At 36.1% G+C, this 20,628-nt stretch overlaps 1 protein-coding gene and 1 long non-coding RNA gene across 3 annotated transcripts in view; both read right to left on the bottom strand.

Moving 5' to 3' along the window:
* The window catches only part of LOC134665076 (trafficking kinesin-binding protein milt), a 59,917-nt gene extending 44,118 nt beyond the window's left edge, over positions 1-15,799 (bottom strand). The window contains exons 1-2 of one of the 2 annotated variants that reach the window (XM_063521880.1): positions 15,713-15,799; positions 2,906-3,010 (exon numbers count right to left, since the gene is read on the bottom strand). Coding sequence is in view for 1 of the 2 variants with exons in the window: in XM_063521877.1 (XP_063377947.1) it covers positions 2,906-3,010; positions 8,446-8,536 (196 nt within the window). In the remaining variant the exon portion in view is untranslated. Of the gene's footprint in view, positions 1-2,905; positions 3,011-8,445; positions 8,646-15,712 lie in introns of those variants that run through there. The other variant, XM_063521877.1, reaches the window with a different exon arrangement.
* A 3,987-nt stretch (positions 15,800-19,786) lies between these two features.
* On the bottom strand, positions 19,787-20,563 carry LOC134665575 (uncharacterized). The gene is made up of 3 exons (XR_010098389.1): positions 20,356-20,563; positions 19,957-20,148; positions 19,787-19,868 (listed from the first exon to the last, which is right to left on the bottom strand). It is a non-coding gene; the product is annotated as an uncharacterized LOC134665575 (long non-coding RNA).
* Between the last annotated feature and the right edge of the window lie 65 nt (positions 20,564-20,628).

Genomic DNA, 20,628 nt, shown 5'->3' with positions numbered 1-20,628 from the left:
AAATAATATTTTATCGTCCTGATTACCTCCGAGTTCAGGTCCTTTATTTGCTTTGTCTATATCTACTTACACACTCTCTGGCTTTTTAGTTGACCTTAAATTAGAAAGCTGATTTCAATCATTTCTATAGTCAGCATCAAACATATTGTGACGGCCAAAGTGGCCAAATATAACGAAACATATCAAATATTTCTATGATCTTATTTCTACGATATCAAAGGTGGGGTACCAGTACCTTTAGAATTGTAGCATTAATTCCCTGCTTACAGTTACCTGACTGCCATCATATTGAAAACAAGGAACAACCTGTTTTCCATTAAATATGTAATGTCGGAGCCCATTTTACTTTAAAACTGTTCCGTGAACCAGATGTCAATCACGATAGACCGCCAGGAAGTAGTTTTTCATTAGCGAGTTTTGCAAGGCTTCCGGGCAAGGAAACTTTAGTTAAATAGGTTGCAACGTGACATCAACGAGCCTTGGCTGAAGGTCTTCAAGTAGGTAAACAGGATAATATGTATTTCGAAATCCGTGTGAGTCAAAATATATATTTATCAACTATTATAACCTGCTTTCGAGAAGTCAATACAAAACAGAATAACATCAGCCATCAAAATTTAAAGTGGAAAGTATGAGGATGAAGAGGAAGTTAAATAATGTTTAATGGTAAGACGCTTACCATAAACATTTCAGCTAGAACGCGATCAATAAAGTGTCAGATAGTTCATTAAAAGTATGATTTCACTTTAGTAACTGGTGAAACCATATGTGCACATAACTTATTTATGTACCCATCAAGAAAGTCGGTATTAAAACCCAAGATGTATTGAGGAATTCAGTTACAAGTTACATAAAGAACAAAGTAAGATTATGTCTCTCGTTTGATCAATGGGTGACATTTGGTGAAACCGAGTCACAAGGCCTTGCCAATCTACTTAGATATTGTTAGGAAAGACTTGACTAGCGACATCGTGCTGCGTGCAGCCTATTGAACATGCAAACTTTTGTGTTAGAAAATGTTTTCTTTTGTTTAAATTTAACAATAGATATTGGGAAAATCTTTTCTAAAGAACTGATGTGATATCCTATCCGAAATCGATAATTATAGGGACCGCGTTGGAGGGTCTACCATCTTGTGGCCTGAATCGGAAACATATGTCCACATGTACATTGCCAAAGCAAGTGCTACAATCTACCGTTCTCGTCGGTACGTTTTCTTGTGCATAGTAGGTTCTGCCATCTTGTGGGCTATATCGGAAGCATTAACGACACATTTACGCCTCGCGCCAAAAATCTGACGGCTCCTATGCTGCCCCCTATAGTTCATATTACACGGGCCTATAAACGTTTATGAAGCGCAAAGGGTATAATGATGATGAAGAAGTTAAAAAGCTTAAGACTTTCTTCGCCACTACAAAGCGAAAATATAACGACCACGACCTAATTCCAGGCGCTTACAAGAAGTCGTTGAAACTAAACTGGGACAGATACATTAATGTTCTATTTGCACGAGAAACCCTATTATATTTCCGAACGAAATAGGCCGTGTGAAAACGACGGATAACCGATGATATCAAAGATTACAGTCAAAATAGATTACTTCAGTGTTATGTGAACAGGCAGCAGGTTTTACTCATGGTCATGGACAATACGAAGTGTGCAAAATATATTACGTGATAATTCTATTTATCAAAATATGTATACGTCTTTCTACTCTTTCTAAATAGAGACACTCGCTAAACGATATCTCGTGATCGTTTGGCATAAGTAACTTGTGTATCATAAGTAGGTAATAATTGCCTGTATGATATTATAGCAGACCGAACGTGATTCACCAATATGACTTGAGAGATTTCTTATACCTAGTCGATCCTCTAAGAGGTAATGTACAAAAATTATAGTGATTTCTGCCTGTTTAATCGTTACTTAACGCTCTGAGAATGCTCAGTTTCATTAGATATCTTGCCGCCATCACTTGAAAAACATGCTTTTCTAGGGGCTAGATTCCTGCCTTCGACTCTCAGGCGCAGCATACCACGCATACCCCATTAGCGGTTCTGTGGTGTCGGTTATATTATGAAAATATGCCAATAGATACGGACGTTATGAATATTATGATCATAGAATAACCTACAATACCTTTGCCCTAAGTTCCTTTAAAGAAAGCATCCCGCACCTTTTTATAAATTGGAAAATTTTACAACTTAGCGGGTGGAAACGATGGAATGGAGTGCCAAATTTTCCTAACACTTTTTGCACGTTCGCGTCTTGAAGAATTTGGAAAAGAAACTTGAGAGATTATTCGTCCTAATAAAATTGAATGAATGACAGCCTTATTTTGTGTAGACCAAAATAATCGAAAAAAAGAGGGATCAGTTTTTCGTTTAGAATGCATAATGCGCCGCTATCGGAAAATAAATCGCAAAAAAAATTATTACCACCCGCATGCGCATTCACAGCCCAAAGACTATCGGCGCGATTCGGGAAATTAATTAGAGATTCACTAGATATGAAATAGTAAAGATATGTGACGTTCCACGGCAAAATATACCTTATGGCGGTTGGCGCTTACGCTATTATTAACGCCGCTCCAATATTATTGCGGCCGCCATAAGGTACCTTTTGCCGTGGAACGTCACATATCTTTACTATTTCATATCTAATGATTCTCTAATTCATTTCCCGAATCGCGTAGTATATTTGTTTACGCGCACATTAGTCGCGCGGTAAAAAAAGTAATTTCAATTCTCGAAATATATCATTAACAATGTCGGGAAATAATGATAATCGTGTAAATTTTGGATGATAGTTGCGTACCTATCTTTTCCAATGTCCAATAATAATTGAAATAGACTGGCGTACCTATCTACTCCAGAGTATCCATAATAAAGAAAGCATAGCTTACCTCCAAATTGAGTGAGACTGTCGGCTCGAAGGCGATACTTCGGTATATGTTCTTGCAGAAGACTAACGATTTCTACCTCGGGCACCTCCTCGCTATTGCACACTTCTGTAGACAATGAAAAAATTGGGTTTAACACGGGTAATTTGTTGCGAGATAAGTAGATACCAGTGTTGGCCGAATGTTAATTGCAATTGACCATTAACCAGTACAAATTGAAGCGTAAACGGTAACGGACGGTTACAGTTGCCGGTTCAATTTGTACTGGTTAATGGTCAAGAATATTCAATTGCATTAACGTTTCGGCCAACACTGGTAGATACTGTGATTAGACATCGCTTATAGGGCATAGTAACCCTACGACAAATCGATAGTTTACGCGATACACGAAAAAAAATTGTTCTAAACTTCTGAAACCATTACTGTACTTAATCATATTATTTGTTTTAAATAGTCATTATCTTAAAGATCAGACAGATAACTAGATATTATATACCATTGTCACGTTTAAATATCTATAAAACTTGCATAATTAAACTTTAAATTACTATCCATAAAAACATATTGTAAAGTGTAAAGAATCGAAACGTGAATTGGAAAGGCATAACGACAGCTGTGCGCTTTCAAACCCGCGTCGAAGATCGAGATAAAGTATCAATAGAAATGCAAGTGCGAAAGCGCCGTCGTGACTAGAAAAGTAAAGTAAGCACCTACAGATGCAGCTGTATGTGGCGTCCACTTTCTGGGTTTAGTATGGATCTGGGCTTGTGTCACTACTTCTCTAGCAGTCTACTGAAGATAACCAATGTAACTGTGATCTCGTGGTTCGTTATACTCATCAGTAATCGGAGTCGTCATTTAATTTAACAAATGCAAGTATTCCTAGTTCCTTATATGAAAACCACGAAGTGCATATACATATAATCGCTCTTTAAGTGGTAAAATACTACCCCGCAAGCCAAATTTTAACTCATCTTTTTTCTTAGCAATAAATGTTTGTCAATACTTACATATATTTTACTACTGATTTTACTCGAGTCGGTAAATCGTAAAAGTGGATGCACTGAAATGACCGGTAGCTCTTTCAAACTACTTATAAGGACAATAGTATAAGGAAGCGCCTTAATGTTCTTCATATAGTTACCGCGAATCGTTTTAAGTAAGTACGTAACACTTTGTTGTACGGAAAAGAGGAATATAGGTACATCAGATGATTTTAAATGCTTCACATCAGTATTGATAGTAGTAAAGTTGAAGTAAACGATCGCTTCGACTCGGAATGCAACGAGAATACGCCTGGAGCTTGCGAGCAACCAGACAGAATCAATAGTTCCCCCGGTCAGCCACCCGCCGTCTGCGGGGGAATGCACCCTGCAGAGCTCACAATGCATTCCAATACCTACAATCTAGTTTTCCAATAGAATCTCAATAAACCCGTCCTACAATCAATCGTAGGTAACTATCGTGGCGCAGTGTGCGTTGCGAAATATATATACTTATTGTAAACGGAACGATGCGCGAAATTGTGCATGACCCGGCGCGAAGGTTGTGCAAAGTTTGCGCAGACGTTTTTCGTGTACATGATTTTGATATTACACGTTAATCATGTACGGAAAACGAATGTCATGTAACAGTGTTTTTTTAATAAACAGACAATTTAACCTCTACATATATTCGGCCAACGATTCGTGAAAAACAGTTCCGTGAAAAACGACAACAAGACAACAAACACTTAAAATAGCATCCGGATGTCATTATTTACGTAGGTACTCAGCCCGAAAATAGGATGAACACACAAATCAATCATTAAGTAAGAATAGCAAAATCCGGTAATCATGTAAAAATTATATAAAAATGTTTTTAATATAAAAAAATCAATAAGGTATTCAGGTAATTCCGAAAGGAAAAATCTCCAAAAATGGCGTAATATGTATAAACTTTACCATCCTCCACACTGTTCGTGTTAAGTGACACGTTGTAAACCTTTTTCTCCAGTCCAAACTGTCTACCGATGCGATGGTCAATTAGGGAAGTGATGCTTATAGGTACTTAGTACATTATTTACATGTGTACTGTTTTTCATCAGGCCTGATAATTTTTATTATTCATAAACGTGTAATAGACACGTTGTATTAATTAGCTCATTATCCTATGTATTGTTCGATTCATGAAATAAAAAACATATTAATTTTCACAGTATCTCTGCATCTACTGAGTGCTGACTAAGGTATCTTAAATATAATCTAGCCTTCACTTTTAGGCAAAGGTACCAGTCTACCACTTAATTTTAAACAGGTTTCGATAGGCAGCTAAACAAAAGAGTCACTGTGTTAAATAATAGAAAGGCCTGAATTTAAGTAGTGATTAATAAGTTTTCATCGATATAAGTTTTATAGTGGACGGATCATAATATGTATTTGGAGAGTCATCTACTACTTATGAACACAATTTGGCCAAACACCCAACCTTAATTAGATTTTACGGCGCTTTATTACAGCGTTCCATGATCATATCTGGTATGCGGAAAGACTCCCTTACATTTACACGACTCTTCTGTTTCCGCACAGACTCTAGAAGGTACCCAAAATTACAATATGTGCTATAGTTCCCGCTTAATCAGCAAACGGAAAGTCTGTAGGCCACTTTTTCATCTTTTCAATAATAGGTATAGACTAGATAATATATATGTTATTCCAAAAAATAAAAATTTCGTGATATTACATTACGGCACAAATTTGGTTCATTAAGAAACTTTGCCTAGCCCGCCCTAGTTCCCAAGATTGTGTGGTCAACGTGATTTGAATTTAAGTCTTAAATTAATGGCAATCGTTCAGAGGTTTGGTGCACGTTCCATACGTAAACGTAAACGCTGCTCGTTACGCTGCGGGTTACGGCTGGAGATAGCCGGTTCGACCTACAATGAGATTCGTGGTAATTCAGACGTTAATGTGAATGTTGCTAGCGATGTCGTCACGCGTAAGTTACATTAAAATTCACTAGGTTTAAAATTAGAAATGCTGAATAATACTAACGGAAATGTTACTCGTGTGCTTTCTACTTTTTGGCCGTGCTGTTTTTCAAGGCAAATTGCTTGGTGCATATATGCAGAAAATATGATCATATCTTAGGACTTTCGTTGTCAATTTGTAGTCCACATGAGTCGCTTACTTAACTTCAAACTCGGGTAAATCCATCTGTCAGATTATGCGATTTTGGTATTAAGAAAAGGTAACAGGGTAGATATTTGCTGAGAGGGTCGAAAGGATTTACCCGAGTTTGAAGTTAAAAGCGACACACATAAGGATAATAGTTTTAAAGTAAAGGGAGAACATAATGTTATAAGGAAGCTAACATATCTAGATTATTGTTTAGTATAAGTTTTTATTTTGTGTTTGTGCTTACGAATAAAATTATTTCTATTCTATTCTATTCTATTCTATTATAACTTATAACACATTATATGTCCAGATGTGAATGCTCTTCTGTACCTACTATATTTTTGGCCCCTAAACTGCGTATAAGAATGCGGAGAAGATTATAATTATGAAGCAAGGACTGTCATGCGGGCGCGTAGCTTTGTGAATAGCAACACTGGTCTTCGACCATTTGCGTCTCAGCCATCTCCTGCATACAAACAGGGAGAAAGCGATCACGACAATGTAGATTAATGCCTCTAATGACCATAAAATAGGTCCGCTAATGTTTTGCCGTGCGCGCAGTTCCTGGTACAGCGTATTTACATAATATCGATCGGTGCTCAAATAGAACTAGTACCGGACTGGGTGATACTTTGCAAGAAGTCTTTCAGGAACTAAGTTCAGATTTATACATTTACCCCCTTATTCATAAACGTTTACTAAAGTTGACAAGCCGATAATAATCGTTTATCCCTTTCCATCATACCAATACTTCGGAAAGGGACAAACGATTATTATCGGCTTGTCAACTTTAGTAAACGTTTATGAATAAGGGGGTTAGATGTTAAATAAGGATTTGTAGATGCCATTCAAAATTTATTACATCCTCTAGCTGTCGTACCCAGCACGCACTACTGAAAGTACTGAAACTGAAGATACAATCGGCATATTTATTAATTTACTAATAACTTTACCCACTGCAAATTTCCCATCTCCCACCTACAGCGCTACGCAACGCTAGTATAATATGACGTTTATGATTCGACTTATAATTTTCCGACTACAATCAAGGACAATAAAAAAGATATTGAGTGTACTCGTACTATGAAGGTTAAAAAAACTATTTAAAAAAAGATTCGTGTCAATTAAATGAGATTTCCATTTAAAATTGATACTCGGGGTATCCATTATTAATATTATTATTAATTTCTACGAGGATGAAGGCACAAAAGCTAGTATATTATATAGATAAACAAACAATACCTACGCCAATCACCAGATATCTCTACATCGAAAAAGTGTAATGGAAAATTTGTTGCATTTATACACGCGCGCATATACTTAGCGATCTTCGCACGGTACCTACATGTCTTATCTTAATATTCGCCAAATTCAATGTCGGTAGAGGTCGATAAACTTCATAAACGATAAGTTCATGAAGTTTAAAGTGAAGATCATAAAGGAATCTCAGGATATCGGTTAACACGTGTAGTATTATACATATAGTACGGCACTCAATTGGCAAAAAGGGAATCAGCTGATGACTCATGTTATTTTATCACATTTCCATTGAAGCAATTATAATACTGTAAACTAGTTACGCATGAGGAAACTAGGTACTTGTCCTTTCTGATGATAATATGACAGTTGAAAAAAATTGTATTAGTCTATATAATTTACTGGTTTTCATATTTTCATTTGCCGCCATGCGACGTACAGTTTATCTTTTAATTCGTTTGTAAGTCAAAAATAATTTGTTTTGTTGTTTTTAAAGTAACTATAGCATACGTTTCGTGTAAAATGTGCGATAAAGATATTTCGGAGACGCACCTCATCCGTAAGTTCCGCCAGAGAGCAAAGTGCCCCAATGTCGGCTGCAATATGAGGTTAGTGAATTATCATAAAAAGTTTATAATGTGTGTAGACAAAACGATAAAACAGTGTATATAACTGTAGGTACACAATTAGGCATTACATTAAAACACTCGTGTGATTATATTATGAAACTCACTGCGTTCATTTCATAAACTCACATTCGAGTTTTAATGCCTTTCATTATGCAGCAGTCACATAAACTACTATTGAAGATTAACGCATAAATGGATATTACTTATTGTGTCACGCAAAAACGACGCGAAAAAGTTGCGGGAAAAACCATATGCTCGAAATAACCCACCCTTCCTTGTCATCGCGTGGCCTTGGTTTCACTCGATGTGAAATCTATCCTATAAAAGTGCTCAGCAGAAATGAATGTGAATTAACACACACAAACAATTTAATTTGACTAACTACCACTTAATAAGAGCGTAAGATTGAACCAAGTGTAGTACGAATATGCGCCTAATTATGAAAGGCTTAAGATTGGTTTTACATTGGATTATTAAATTGCATCTTTGATAAACTTACCGTCGCTCCACGCAAGCAGCAAGTCCTGTTTCTTTTCATGCAGATCGTCCCGCCGTCTAGGCCGTGGGCGTGACCTAGTCTTCCCGTTCATGCTTGCACGGTGGGTTCAAGTTTTTTCCACGGACTCCAAACACATCACAACAAACAAACAACACCACATCGACGGGCACGTCGGACGTGCAATGTTAGACGTAACCTTAATAATCAAGTGTAATGAGCTGTAGATAGTAGATAATGTTTCGCGTCATCGTTTTTACCAATTTGATAACGTTGGTTAGATGTGATCAATACGCTTGACAACCACAGTTGAGCATGACGTGAAATGGTTTATTTCTAGAGACAAGGTTATTTAGTTGAACGCAAATACAACCTAAAGTTCTACCTGATTGACGAATTTAAAAACTAAACGATTCTCGCACATGGGGCACCAGATGATGTTCCAGCGATAAATAAGTACGTGAAATGACAGAAGGTAGCGTGTTTAGAACACTTGTAACAAGTGCAAGTGGGACTCGCCCATGAAGGGTTCCGTAGCAGCAAGTAACATAATAAAATTGCGGTTTACGATTTATGACGTATTAAAAAAAACTACTTACTAGATCTCGTTCAAACCAATTTTCGGTGGAAGTTTGCATGGTAATGTACATCATATATTTTTTTAGTTTTATCATTCTCGTATTTTAGAAGTTACAGGGGGGACACATTTTACCACTTTGGAAGTGTCTCTCGCGCAAACTACATATTCAGTTTAGAAAAAAATGATATTAGAAACCTCAATATCATTTTTGAAGACCTACACATAGATACCCCACACGTATGGGTTCGATGAAAAAAAAATTATTGAGTTTCAGTTCTAAGTATGGGGACCCCCAAAAAGTATTGTTTTTTTTTTTCTATTTTTGTGTGAAAATCTTAATGCGGTTCACAGAATACATCTGACATACCAAGTTTCAACAGTATAGTTCTTATAGTTTCGGGAAAAAGTGGCGGTGACATACGGATGGACAGACAGACAGACAGACATGAGGAATCTATAAGGGTTCCGTTTTTTGCCATTTGGCTACGGAACCCTAAAAACTAAAGCGCCAGTTGTTTTAGTACAATTAAGATAACGGAAGTTTTAAATGGCTGTCGACGGTAAAGAACCACAGACGCCATGTCAAGCATCCCGTCCAAAAAAATTCTACGCCCTTAGGGCCCTGTAGAAATTGTCGGTTTAGTTTAGCGTCCTAAAGGATTACAATTCATACAAAATCTACTTCCGGGCGTTCCGGGCCTCGTTTCCGGTTCTTCACTTTTATTGGAAGGTCGACCATATATGGGGCATTATCTATGAAAAGGGACCTTATTGTCGATGGCGCTTACGCCATTATTAACGATGCTCCGATATAAATACAATGCCGCGCGACGCTGTGTGGCGTAAGCGCCATCGACAATAAGGTCCCTTTTCATAGATAACGTCACATATGTGGGATCTCCTACTATATAGCATCATATCATGGTTCACAGTTAAAAAATCCAACAACTGATAAATGGTAGGTAAGTTTCAAATGACATTTGTCATTGTTTTGGCTAAGACAACAAGCTAAATACTATCCTCTATTTTTAGGTATTAACGAAAAAAAATGTTATTGCCTCATATATGTTAGCGCAAAACATTCTTAGGATAATTTTATATTTCCGAATAATAATTGATGACTTCTTTTCATCACACGTTGCGTCATAATTAACATTAAGTATTAAAACATAAACGTATAACCTAAAGAACAAAGATTAATTTACTGTAACGTGCAGCCAATTAAAAATAACTTAACATCCGTTATCCGTCTCGTGATCTCGTCCCATGCATTAAATTGATTTTTGACCGTAATAATACACGTAATATCTTAACCGGTTTACTAACGAATGGGCCAAAAACGTTTCCCAAAGTATCACATCCCAAACTATGTTTCCCAAATTATCATTTCCCAAAAAAATGTTTGGCAAAACAACTTATCGCAAATGTTCAGTTAGCAATAGTCTTTTTTGGCAAGTTATTGTTTAGCAAATAATTACTTGGACAAGTTTCATTTTACCAAATATTATTTAGTCAAATGTATCATTAAGCATAACTTACATGTCCCAAAATATTGCATGGCATACAATTTACATACCAACAGAGAGCTTAGGAGGCTGCAAAAAAGGTAACGTCAAAAAAAAACATTCTTACTGCCAAAAATATGTAGTAAACGATCACTAAAATTAAAACTCCATTTTAATGTAAAATGATAACTAGATTTGTTACATCTTGCTATTCTATTAAAGCAAATAACACCAAAGTAATCATTGTAACCCAAAAATAGTAAATAACCACCAATATTTAAACCACATTTGAGTTTAAAATGTCATGCAAATTTTTTACATCTCGTTATACTATTAAATTAATTAATCCACTTCGATGACCTTTTTCTGGTACATAGTATTTCGTTTCTGTAAGGATCGCAGTTCTAACCTAACCTAACCCACTTTTCTAATAGCATTTCGATTCTGTGAGGGTCACAGTTCTAACCTAACCTAACCCACTTTTCTGATAGCAGTTCCGTTTTGTGAGAATCGCAGTTCAAACCTAACCCAACCCACCCAAATTACGTAGAATTTAACGTACCGATATTAACATAACAAAAAGTACAAATTTAAATAGAGATGCCTATTTGTCAAATTTGCAAAGTGACAATTTTGACCAAACATCTTTTTGGAATATAATATTAGACAATAAAAAACGTTTGCTAAATAAGTTTTTGTCCTAATAACATTTGACAAAGTAAAATCATGCCAAATGATAATTTGACCAAATAAATTATATGCGAAGTGTGACTTTGCTAAAGGTTCCTTTGGGAAATGAAACTATTGCGATAAGTTTGTTGGGAAGTGAAATTTGGCGAAATGTATTTGGCCCAAACGAAAGTACACCATCTTAACCAGATAATGAGAAAGTAAAATCTTATTATCTATTGTAGTAATCATGTTTCGTACAGAAGTCGATAGGTAATATTGGATATTGATTAAAACTCTAAGTGAAAGTCGAAGGCTCGGTATTGTAGAATAGTTTGTCAAAAGCTCTTTAAATAGAAACAGTGCGAGGCCACACGCACAGGTATCCGTTTCTTCCAGCTTGCCAAACACTTGCCTCAAACTCAACAATACATAAGGTGACATAAGATTGATATTGATCATTAAGTCATATTTATACTGGTTGTTTTGACGTGTAATACTTAGTGAGCATTGAGAATAGGACTAGTTTGCTGTGGAGGCGGCACATTACGGTCGACGCACTCGTTCGAACTACCAATAAAAATAAGGATGTCGTCAATATGTTGGCAGCCACCATCGCGGGGTCACCTCCGTCCCGGGTCGCCTCATGACGTAACTGTCTCTGGCCTTGATGACGCATTTTAAAGGGCCTGACGAATATGATAGGCCATAATTCGCTCAACTATGTAATTGTCGCGAGCCTCGCAGAAACACGCTAGAGCATGTTAACAATGAAATTTTATTGTATGTAATGTGCGGTGGACCGATAAGACTTCAGACCCAGTTCCTATTAGAATAATACAGTCGTACGCATATTTTTTCAAGACACATATCCGCGTGTCTGTCTGATTGTTTGAGTAATCACTGAAGCCAGTGTGGATTCGCAATATTAGACTGATATATTCATGTTATTCTGACATATTTGTGTCTGTATTCATCTGTAAGCACTAGAAAGACGGTATTATACCTACTGAATAAATAAAGAGTTCTCATACGTCATAATACGTTGGTATTTAATTGGTATGCGAAGACCTCCTTTGAGCAGCAAAATGTAAAGTCGCCGTTTTTTTAGTTCATAATACCATCGATAACATGTACATAATTACATGTACTAGTTATACGTCGATATGCTTTACAAGAATAGCAAGTCACCTATGCGTACTGAAACGTAGCCGAAGCAACAATTATGTAACATGTTCAGCTGATGTACAACAAAGAATTATTAATAGGTAGGGTTTGCCTTGACATTCAATTTCACTGTTCTTATTTACGTTATCAAATACTCTCAATTTTTATCAGTGCCCTATAATGATGTCAAGTTCTTGCCTTGTTTACATTTACTGAAATGAGGGCATTGAGGGCATTTCTTTTACCTAAAAATAGGGTACATACACAGAAGTACGAAACATCATACAATAGCAATTAGTACCTACTTGTGTTACGCATGGTACTTTAACTGTATTGCAACATTTATGAAGAGTTAAACACATAACACTCATGTCGCAATTGGTGCAACTCAATGAGTTTAATTCCAACATTCCTCAAACAATGAATAAGTAAGTAGTTTGTTTTATGTTAGTTCTCATGTTATTGAGTGGGGATACAAATGTATTTAAGGGTCATGCCGATTACTAACACTTCTGTGCAGTACCTTTCATTGCTCGGCCTTCTCACAACTCCTTGCCGAGAGACTATTCCAAGCCCAGCACATTAGATCAAAACCTATGAAAAACAGAAGAAAACTAACAGAATACCTATTAGTTACATCCCATACGTATTGTATAGGTACTCAATATGCTCCCTATCAGTATTTTTAAAAGTTTAATATTGAACACAGAATCAGCCAGTGTCAACAAACATACGTCAACAACGTTAGAAAAAAAAAAGAGAGGAAAAGTAGCGCAAATTGGTTCGCGCGTTTCAGAGTCGCGTTCGACGGACGCGCGGCGCTAGACTGGGGTGCGCGCGCGCCGCCCGCCCAGAATAACCGACTACTGGCACGTAGCCAGTCACATGGCAAGTTAGATCGTGACAAACTAGCTCCCCATTCATAAGAATAACCCACCCTTTCTTCTGGTGAGTATCATGTGGAGAGAAATGCGATGGCCATACGCGGCAATTTGTCATAACCAGAAACCGGAATTATTTTTGAACTGACATTATATGGAGCTCACATTTATCGACTTCCGATAAGTACTTACACATCGATACAATGTAGAACATAATATTACAATAGATAATGGATATTTTACTGTAAAAGAAGTAATTTAAGCAGATAGGTGGAAAAAAGATGAATAAGTTTATTTATTTTGTAAAGAAAATAAATTGTTAGCACTAAAACCGACTGTGAACGTCAAATTGAAAAAAAGAAACACGAGCTGAAGTAATTAAATGTGATATTAACTATTAAGTTTTTATTATCTTTATTGCACATCTCTATTTCGTATTTTCAACTACTCAAGTTATCTGGAAGTGCATCGTCCGACAAATAATTTACGTATGTATGTAAATTATACTACTATACTCTGATTCTAGACAAAAACCTTAAGGGCTGATTTAGACGGCGCGCGAACTCGTATGCGATTTTTGTTACATTGAGGACTATTAGTGACATCCAATTCAGCCGACCAATCAAAAATTGCAATGTAATGAAACTCGCATGCAAGTTCTCGCACCGTTTAAATGAGCCTTAAGTGCAAAGCACTTAAAGATGCGAGCTGGTATCTACGCTGTTCTTAAAAACAGTCTCGATTGATATGAACTGGATTTGGTTAGTGCTGACGCACTGATCTGCAGAATAGGCTATAAATAGTAATTCGTCATTCCCACATCGACTAACTTACCTCACACTTCAACAAACATCGGCGCATCACGTATTCCTTCAACCTAAACGTAAATAATTATATATACCTATAGTGTCATTGTGGACAGTGGGTGGACAACAAATATATTATGTGTTTCCTCCTACATACTAAGTTGTAATCATATACGCTCTACCATAAATATTTTCAGCTCTCCTGATATTTCATTCCAACTATGCTTTGTATATATTTTGTATCATCTATTTCTTATTAAAATACATTCTTCGAACTATGAATAGTCCCCTATGAATACAATGAATAGTGGCCCTAGTAGTGGCCATTCGTTATCTTACAATGCTTTTTGCAAATGCAATCATAGTTATTTCTACGCAATCTGACATCGTTAACAATAGTGTGAGAAGACGTTATTGATTGTTAACGATATACCGATGCCCGCTCGTTCCATTAGTTTTTGTATCGTTTGGAAAGTCTGATTCTGAGTTCTTATGTGTAGGTATAATAGATTACATAATAATCAGAATAACAATAAGATTAAATAAAAGTGTCTTCGCACGATGTTTAATATAGAACAAACAGAGTTTATTAAATATTTAGGTACCTAGCCCCTACCTAAACCTCACCGCGTAACAGCACCTCAGACCAATTGTAAATTCTAAAGACTTAGCAATAAAACACGTCAGCCAAACTACATCGTTAAGCGTTTTTTTTTCTGAAATGGAAACTGGATCCAACTTATCGTAAAAGTATACCATGAAGAAGTGGCTCAGTGAACATACGCGGATTTATATGTACCTAATATCTATTGTACCAGTGTACAGAACGCTCACTGTTATATTACACCAAAATTCAACGAATCGTACTTTCTATCTCACGCATAACATGCTCGCTTATGCTATAGGTAGTCCGCGTTGCTGTATTGATGGCGGATGGATAAATCATTTTAGCCAGACCGAGATACTTGTAAAAGAAACCCCCATTGTTAAGCCTTCTAATGTTTTTAACCAATTCATTGCAGGGCAGTTGTCTTTATACTATTAACAGTCCAAGCAAGAGTGCATTTTCAAGCTAAGGAAGCGAGAAGAAGCACTGCGAAGTGCAACGTGCGCGGTGTTAAGCTTAATTAATTCGCATTGGGCCTAAGGGTGGTATTTGCGTCTCAGATTTTGCTTAGTGAGAGAGTGAGACGCAATGCTTATTGGACAGGTGGAATACCACCCTAACGGCCACTTGCACCATTCCACTAACCCGGCGTTAACCGGTTTAACCTGGAGTTACCATGGTTACTAGTACAATTTGACTTGATAAACTATATAATCTTATAGTTCTGACACCTAGAGACATTTACACCTCTAAATATTATAGATTTTTTTTGTGTGTTTTGTATGTAATTCGACATTAAGAGACCATATATACATCTCTTAGTAATTGTAATACGTTAGATTGAATTGTTAGTTTTATTTTATAAAATTGTTGATGTTATTATTTTTGATTTTATGTAAATTCAATGTTGACGTGTAAAAGTGCCCTTGTGGCCTATTTGCTGAATAAATATTGATGTTTGATGTTTGACACTGGGTTAACGGTTTAACTGCTTAACCCCGGGTTATTGGGATGGTGCAAGTGGGCCTACGGTAAGTAATGTTAATAAAACTTACCAGTAAGTGTGGCGACGTGACGTGTTTCGCGCGGTGCTAGCGAGGGCGCGCGAGTCGCATCCTGGAGGGCCGCCAGCTTGACGACCTCTCCTGTAAAACATATGCTAATGTAATCAACTAAATTTAATAGGCCTGAAAGAGACAATATGTTATGCTTATGTTTTTCTCATAGCTTATGATGATGATGCTCTCCGAACCGATTTCGGCGGCAGCGACTGTGTGCTCTGGAGTAGGCAATTTTTAACTCGTGTTATTAGAGTGTAGCTGATCCACTCTCTGGTGCGCCCTTAGGTGCACTACTAACTTATAGTTGTTTGCAAAAGCTATAAGTAGGAGTAGGACCATGAGATACTAGGTACTAAACTGCAAAACATAATTCATGACCAAAAAAAGTAAGAAATGTTGCCACTTTTTTACTAGCGCGTCTTGTATTTATGTACAAATAAGTAAATAAAAGTACTTTTTAAGTAGTAGGAGTAAAATTACTAATGAATAAATTATCTTAGCGTGATTATTTATGAAAAGAAATTTACAATTTTACAAACAAATTATTGCAATGGCAACATTGTCCTACTTTTTTGGTCTTGAATTACGTTTTGCAGTATACATAGTAGATACCAGCCTTCTCCTTCTACGAAGTACAGAGCAAGAGAAACGTAATTACTAATTAGAATGTTGCATGACACAGTGTGGCAGCTAAATGTTCTACTCACTATAATTATAATCAATTATATTCAGTGTTATCTTAAAATCGTGAAGCAAATTTTATGCTAATTGGCATAGAAAAATAATGGGTATACTGTGAGCAATGCTAATTTCCATATTAGGTATGAGCAACAATGTTTTCACAGAATGTCCACCAAGTACAATCAGCAATGGAAGTATTGCAAATAAATGTTTAAATAATTTGAAAATACATATATAAATTGGCAAATTTAGAACAGGCTATCAATATATCAAGAATCATTTACTTACAAATCCAGTGTAAAGGATATTGTTTCACAGCCTTTTTCTTGAAGTTTAAAATCTGAAATAAAATTAGAATTTGTACAGCTATTGCTTCTATTCTTTATTCAACCAGTAGGCCTACCGCGGACCACATTCAACGTGTTGTCTCCCTGTCGCTCATGCATACGAATTTACAAGTGCAACAGAGAGGAAACATGTCGAATGTGGTTTGCGGTAGGCTATCAGGCATCAAAGTAACCTGAGAAGTAAATAATTACCAAAAGTATATGTTGGCATCTTTTGCCTTGGCGTCTGTGTGATAATGGATTCTCAAATATATTTTCAGATGCTTGAAATGCCATAAAAAACACACTACATTTTTCTCACATCAAAATGTATGTATTAAAATAATTACTATGAAATGTGAATTTAAATTGATGAGACAGAAGGCCAAATAGATTATTGATAAAAAAACTAGATGCCCCAAGAAATGAGCTGCATCACTAAATTCAAGCATTAGGAAAAACTGCTGAGCCAACGAAACAAATAATAACAGGCTTAATAAAATTCTAGAGGCCTTGGTGAGTCTTCTGATGCATAGCAATAATTTCCTATAAACTTACTATAAGGTACTACTATAAGGGTATTAAATGATTAAGGACTTTAATGAAATGCATCCTTTCGTTATGATAATGAATAAACCTATAATACCATCTACCATCTGTTACTTCAGATGATTCAAGAAGAAGGTATAAAATAATTATCAATAGATTAACACTGGTTCATGACACATTATGAGCGTGCAGAATGGTCTTGTGATGCAACAACAAAGTGCCAAGGTTAGCTCACAATACTAAATATGGCTGCAGAACATTAACATAAAAATAAGTTTTCCTTATTTTCAACCTTTATCAACCAAAATTATTTTACCAGTAAAAGGAGAAAATTAGCAACTGTTTATTGTACTTTAGAAAACCAACTTTACTATAGCTAAAACAAAGTTTCCAGTAGATGAAAAAAAAATAAACAAAAAGATTTAATCTTAGATATTTAATTCATAGTTATTTGTGAAAATTAAAATGCGAAGTGGATCATACTTCAGAATTCTGCCTGCATGTAAACTCCATCAAATCATAATAAATGTGTGAAAAGTTTGAAGAGTTGTGGCTGACCACAGTCATATAATTTGAAAACCCAAGTATACATAGATTATTAGTAATGTAAGTTTATTGTAAAGATGCCTTTATAAAATCAAGTTCTCACACATGCATGCAAATTGTATGCAGCAGATATTTCATGATAATTCTGGTTGATAGCAAACTCACGATAGTTACGCAAGCTCCAAAAATGACTATTTTACATTAATAATCAATACTAATCCATTCAGAAATGTAATTAATAGAGTAATTATATTAATTTGACCTCTGAACTGTCAATTATCAACAAACCATAGAAAGGCGAGAGTATCACATGTTGAAAAGTAATCAGATTACTTTCTTAAATCTATCAACAAAGTAAAATTTAGAACTTACAATCATTATTTACATTATCGATGAAGTTATGACCTTGCTGGAGCCCAAAGACGGGCCATTTCATTCAACTCTCTTCGCTGAACAATGCGGAACACAGGTTGACAATCCCACTAACTATATTATTAATTATCACTGAACAGATAACGATAAACATAATACGATAATAACACAGCACCAAACAGTATCGATTAACGAAATTTGTGTATTGTTACTTTGCGCTTTTTACGTTACGAATCGCTCACAAATTGACCGTAGCGCATGAATGACATAATTCAAGTTCCTTCAATTGACAGCTACTATTGTCCAAACTGAAGACTATGGTTTAATATTTTTAGTTCCACTAAAACTGCGAACCGTAAATTTCATTTCGGACCCATTTACTTCTTTCTTTAAGCGGTATCCAGACGGGATGATCAAATCCGATTTGATCAGAAATGAAATTGGCGTCAATGTCCAATTTAATCACCAATTTTAGATTTATGGTGATATTAGAGGCCTCTAAATTGAAGAAATGCCCCAGAACAAAAATACTAGAATCACAAATGCTCGCGTCCGCACTCCATTTTATCGGTAATATCGGTCAGTATCGGTAGTTGAATTCGGCGAGCCAAATTGGTGTTTGCGTCCGCACGGCCTGATTTGATCGGACAATTTAATCAGATTGGTGAAAAATTGTCCCCGTCTGCATACGCCTTTATTCATCCTTCTGGGCTATAACCGCGAAAATCGAAGTTCGCAAATTGCGGGCATTTTTCTCTGCCACTCTAATTACGCCTTCATTGGAGTAAAAAAGAAAGATCCCCGCAATTTGCGAATTTCGGTATTCGCGGTAGCCCCTCTGGACCATAAATGGATGGATCTTATAGACGTGTTATACACGTGCGTTCGTGAGGAACAAAGACGAAATATACGCAATGCGACACTTTGATTGGTCGAAGAACAAACAAACAACAACTCTGTGACAAGGACAAACAATAATAACGATTTCGCTGCTATTCCTACTGAAAGATACATAAGACTGTCCCTTTCGGATTTTCTCCCCTCCCCCCCTCATGCCTGAGCGGCTACCGCGAAAACCGATATTCGCAAATTGCGGGGATCTTTCTCTTTTACTCCAATGAAGGCGTAATTAGAGTGACAGAGAAAAATCCCCGCAATTGACGATTTTTCGGTATTGGCGGTAGCCCTACTGATCCAGTTAAGTACTAGGTTCATGTTCTGGACTGATGGCCTAGCGCGAACCACGTTCAACGTATTGCCTCCCTGTCACACTTACGTACGAACTTAGAAGTGCGACAGAAAGGCAACACGTCGAACGTGGTTCGCGGTAGACCCTCAGGCTTAGTTTACTAAATGGGTGGCTTATGGGTACCATAGGCATCCATACCACAGATCCATACTGACGCCGGACCCAATTACCAGAGAATATAATCACTACTGTTTGAGACACAATGGTTGTTTTTTTAAATATTTTTTGTGAAATCAACATAAATTCCAAAGAACATTTAATTGCCAAATCAAACACACATATATGCTACTAGGTTATTTTGTTTCTGCCGTGTTTCCGTCTTCTTTACTTCCAGCTTTAAAATAAAAAGTAATGCCAACGACATATATGTATAAACCAATAATTGTAAATAAACTAACTGCAATTATTATCACCACCAATAAAAACCCTGAAAAAGTAAAATATATTCGTTACTAATATATCAATGCTAACGTTTCGCGAAGACTTAGGTACTTAGGTATAATAGTTCTTCTTACCTTCTATTAACAAAATAATGCTTGTAAGACATATTACACCAGCAAAAATGACTGCCAGCATTAACATTACTGTTAGGAAGATTACACATGCAGTCATTGTTATTAACGTAGTTAGGAGAGGTTTTTCTAAAGAAGCATAAGTAATATTGTAAGCCCATCTTTGTAATATCTCGACCGCAGCTTTGGAGCGAACTGAAAATCGATATAAAAATGTATTTAATTACTTTAATTGTATAAATATGTAGGTAATAGTACGGCAAAAGTAAAATATTAGGTTTCGAACACCTGTTTATAAGCATTTGTACTTTAAAAGAAAAAAGTCTACTTTTATATCACTATGATGTTATAGAGAAACTGCTAGATTTTGTGTCCCAAAGTGAATAATTGTTGAATCCTTACAATGTTTTAAATGAATAGCCCTTTTAAAACTCATCTCCATTACGAAAGTATAAGTATCACTTAATTTAACGTTAGAGTAAACGAAGTGGTATATTTATTTCACATTTCGATTGTAAACATGTTGTAAACAAGTCGCGTAGGTAGATATTAAAACTACCCTCCAATCATTAACATCATTATTATATAAGTTAAATGTCGATAAAGTGGTATCCAGACGGGACTGATCAAATAGGTCGATTTGATCAGAAATGAAATTGGCGTCTGTCTCCAATT

The sequence above is a fragment of the Cydia fagiglandana genome, chromosome 6 (genome assembly GCF_963556715.1).
Source record: "Cydia fagiglandana chromosome 6, ilCydFagi1.1, whole genome shotgun sequence".
Taxonomy (NCBI): Eukaryota; Metazoa; Arthropoda; class Insecta; order Lepidoptera; family Tortricidae; genus Cydia; species Cydia fagiglandana.
Note: the sequence above shows the minus strand (reverse complement) of the source record. Positions and strands in the feature narration are given on the sequence as shown.